At 46.6% G+C, this 4,026-nt stretch overlaps 1 protein-coding gene across 1 annotated transcript, besides 11 other annotated features; it reads right to left on the bottom strand.

The window, feature by feature from the left end:
* Tc00.1047053507743.9 (tyrosine protein kinase, putative) lies at positions 1 to 2,264 on the bottom strand (the record flags this gene model as incomplete). The annotated part of the gene is made up of 1 exon (XM_798118.1): positions 1 to 2,264. A coding segment is annotated over one exon (2,264 nt), but the record flags the coding sequence as incomplete, so codon positions are not given.
* Positions 1 to 4,026: a sequence feature (heterozygous, non-Esmeraldo-like haplotype).
* Positions 2,491 to 2,536: a sequence feature (T-rich).
* Positions 2,583 to 2,666: a sequence feature (CT-rich).
* Positions 3,065 to 3,104: a microsatellite.
* Positions 3,163 to 3,199: a sequence feature (CT-rich).
* Positions 3,315 to 3,369: a microsatellite.
* Positions 3,410 to 3,486: a sequence feature (A-rich).
* Positions 3,558 to 3,583: a microsatellite.
* Positions 3,664 to 3,689: a microsatellite.
* Positions 3,855 to 3,889: a microsatellite.
* Positions 3,986 to 4,015: a microsatellite.

The following is a 4,026-nucleotide window of genomic DNA, read 5'->3' as shown; positions in this document are numbered from 1 at the left end:
TGAGTAGTGAGGCATGGCAAATTCTGCTTCAGTCTTTGAGCGGTTTCATGAATGTAATTCTCCATTAACTTAATATCGTCAGGAAGAGCAAATCGAGAAAAACTTCGGGCACTGTAACAAATACTGCTAGAGGCGTCCAGGCAGACCGTTCCACCAGATAAACGGTGTTCCTCCAGCAATGCCGCCCTTGCTACCGCACGGAGAAGTTCCCAGGCGTATGACAACAACACAAGCCCGCGCCCCGGGTCGCTCTCCGCCTCCAGAACATCATACCGTAAAATGTAAAAATACTCACGAAAGGCCTGGTAGATAATTTGCTGACGTTGCAAAGGACTCCAGTTAGAACCAAGACCCTGGAAATGTAATGGTCCCGCCACCTCGTCCTCTGAAGAGGGAACTCGAAGTGGGATGCCAGTAACCCCTGCTGATGGTCCGGTCGCCGCCATCTCTGTTGTGACCGATTCTTCTGCTTTAAGTATTTTGGTCGTGGCAGCCACAACATCTTCTGCTTTTATTACTTTTACAGTATTCAAATTTTCTCCATGAGCTACAGCCGGTTCCACTGTGTTCGTTACGGCCTTTACCTCTTCTGTTGCGCGCATTTTCTCCGGTTGGGAAATCCACGGATGGGCTCGCACCTGTTCAATGGTGTAGCGAGTCTTCGAATCTGGATCCAAAATGTGCCGCATAAGCTCGTAGCACTCACGTGAAAAAGGGCTCACCTCCGACTGATGTTGATTGAACACATTTCCTTCCTTTCTTTTGTTTTCTGAGCGAAAAACGTTACATGACATTTCTAGCTCTTCTGCACGCGTAATGGCATTCAGAAGCTCCTCGGGCGTGCGAACAGAGGAAGCAGAATGCAAATAAGGGTGCCTAGCAAAAAGTAATTCATACATGATGACTCCTAGAGCCCATACTTCCGCCTGGAAGTCGTACAATTCTCGTGAGAGTCTCTCCGGCGACATGTACGCCACTGTTCCAACAGCCGATTCAAACATGACATTCGCATCAGGGACGCAAATACTGCTGCCAAAAGTAGGTATTTGCTTTGCCATGCCCCAATCCGCCACCTTTATCACCGCCCTGTCAATATTCGTGGTCGTCAGAAGAATATTCGCAGGCTTCAAATCGCGGTGCATCATGCGGTTGCTTTTAAGAAAGCAGAGAAAGTCTACAAGCTGTCGCATAATGTGCTTCGCCTGTCGCTCAGAGAGCGGATCGTTTCTTGCGAGAAACTCCTTCAAGTCGCCCCCCTGACAGAGCTCCAAGACAAGCGCCAGCGTCATTTCATTCCTATCCTTTTCTTCGTGTCGGAAGGCACCAAACATGCGGAGAATATTCGGGTGGTCCAGCTTTTGTAGTCGACCCAACTCTCTCGGTTCAATGAGCATTTTTGCTCGCTTGCTCACTGGCCCCTTGAGAATCTTCACGGCAACCTCGTAGCCTTCCTCCCGATGCCACCCGCGGTAGACAGTTCCAAACTTCCCTCTTCCCAAGACACTTCCCAGCTGCACCATGTACTTGCCAACAGACAATGCACCGCCCTGCCGCTGCGCCAACGATGCTGGTGGCGGTAAGCTCTGCGTCTTCTCACCAGCAACACCAGCAGCAGCATATTTTTTCTCCTCCGCGCGGTGAGTTTTGGCTTCTCCCTTATCCGTTTCTTCTTCTTCCCTCTTCCATTTTGCTTCGTTCTCATTGAAGAGACGCGAACACGCCCCCTCCTCCACGCCGCAGCAGCCCGCGAACGAGGAAGATTGTTCCGGTGCGATTGAGGCCGGATCATCTTCCAACTCCCCTTTTACTTTCTTCTCTTCCTTTTGAACCACATCGCGCATAAAGAACGCCTGCATGTCCTCCACACCACGCAGCTGCAGAATGGACATGACAGTCACGGTGTCCTTCTCAGCAATGTCAAACGTTCCTAAAAGTTGAATTACACCTGGCCATTGATTCAGCAGCAACATGACGCCCTTCTCGGCCTCCTTGCAGAGCTCCTCCCGCAGCTCAAAACTCCCCTTGAGAGTTAAAACACCCACCTCCGTACCGTTGCTGACGTGCCTCCCCCGGTACACGACGCCAAAGCTTCCCTCTCCCACAACTTCATCCCAGTCCACCTTGTAGTCCAGCAGATCAGCTCTCCCCGCCTCCTGTGTGCACCCCACGGCATCGCCCTCCCCACCACGGTCATCACCACCACCCTTAAATTCATCGCCCTCACGAGCTGGTAGCTGCAGCTCGGAGGGATGGGACTCTTCCATCGCCACTCGCCTCCGTAATTCGATTCGTTTTTTTTTTCTTTTTTCCTTCTCTTTCCCAATCTTCTCACCCACTCACTGTGTTGATCTTTTCCCCTTTTGCGTGGTGTATTATACCCCTTCTTGTCTTTTTCTTTCTTTCTTGTTTTGTTCCCTCCCCTCCTGTGTGTTTGTGTGTTGGCTTAAACAAACACACCGCACAAAACTGACAAAAGAAGCTGCAAGACAGAAATAAAACAAAACAAATTAAAAAAATTAAAAAAAAAAAAAAAAAAGATGGCCCAAGAATCATGTGGCAGCAGTGGTCGCACTAAATGCACAAAAAGAAGAAATAAATAAGAATAAAAATAAATATAGAAACACACACACACAGATAGCGAGAGGAAAAAAAAAGAAAGAAAGAAACATGTACGCGGATGCACGCTATGTACGTATTGGAGGTGACATGCTCCGCACCTCTCCTCCTCCTCTTCCTCCTCACCATCCATTTCGTAAATCGCGCAGCAACAACAGCCATCACCACAACCATCTGCCGCTGCCTCAAATGCCCTTGTCGTCGCCCAAATCGACACCTCACAATGACTGCTCATGTACGCCACTCAGATGAGCTCCGACCGCAGCCGGATGCAGGCCTCCATCCTTTAAAAAAGTGTCCTCCCTTTTTTTTTTGCTGCGCAGACACTAATCCCCTCTCCGTCCATCCATTTGCCGGCAGCACTCCTGTGCGCGTGCGTCGCCGAACAATTCCACGTGGAGAGTGGGCTGAGGAGAAAAGCTGACGCGCGTCAAGCCTGTTCCCATGCAAAAAAAAAAAGAAAAAGAAAAAGAAAAGAAACACAAAAAGGCGTATATTTTAAATGAGAGACCGCGCAATCGCGCAAGGACCACGGAGACAGACAAGGAGAGAAAGAGAGAAAAGGAGAGAAAGAGAGAGAAAGCCACACACATGCGTGCAGGGAAGGAAAAAAAAAAGAGGAGGGGAAAGCGGGAAAAATGAGTAAAAAAAAAATGGAAAAAGAGAGGTGGTGGCTAATGCATCGACAAGCGTTGGATAAAGAAAGAAAGAAAGAAAGAAAGAGTGAAAGAAGAAAAAAAAAAAAAAAAGAAAAAGTCAAAATGCACCAAAAAAAAAAGGAAAAAATAACACATTTTCTTTTCTTTTTTTCTTTTTTTTTTTTTTCTTTCCCTTCCCTTCTTTTCTCCCTTCTTTTCTTTTCTTTTGTTTCGCCTTTTTTTTACTATTATTTTATCACCATTTTTGTTTTTTGTTTTTTTTCCCTCCCGACGTTGAGGGGGAAAAAAAAAAAAAAAAAAAAAAAAAAGAGGAGAAGAGGGGCGGTGTGAAGAGAAAACAACAAAAAAACAGAAAAAAACAACAACACCCAAAAACAAACAACGACCCAAAAAAAAAAAAAAAAAAATGAAAAATGAAAAGGCAGCGCAGTCAACATGTGTTTAGATCGCGGCAACGAAAATTTTACATGTGGAGAAAAGAGAAAAAAAAAGAAAAAAGGGGGGGAGGAGGAGAAGTGGCGGAGCGGCTCAAAGTCAACCATCACCAGCCACCCGCCCACAAAACACACACAGCCGGCCAAAAAGAAAAAAAAAAAATAGGAGAAAAAAAAAAAGCCTCCGGGGGCACTGCAATCCCAAACAAACAAACAAAAAGAAGTGTAAATAAACATCGGTACTGACTGCAGGAAGCATGAAAAAGTTAAAAAAAAAGAGAGAGAGAGAGAGAGAAGGGGAGAGAGTGAAAAAAGTG

The sequence above is a fragment of the Trypanosoma cruzi genome, genomic scaffold, assembly GCF_000209065.1.
Source record: "Trypanosoma cruzi strain CL Brener 1047053516397 genomic scaffold, whole genome shotgun sequence".
Lineage (NCBI taxonomy): Eukaryota > Euglenozoa > Kinetoplastea > Trypanosomatida > Trypanosomatidae > Trypanosoma > Trypanosoma cruzi.
This window is presented reverse-complemented; position numbering and strand designations above follow the sequence as displayed.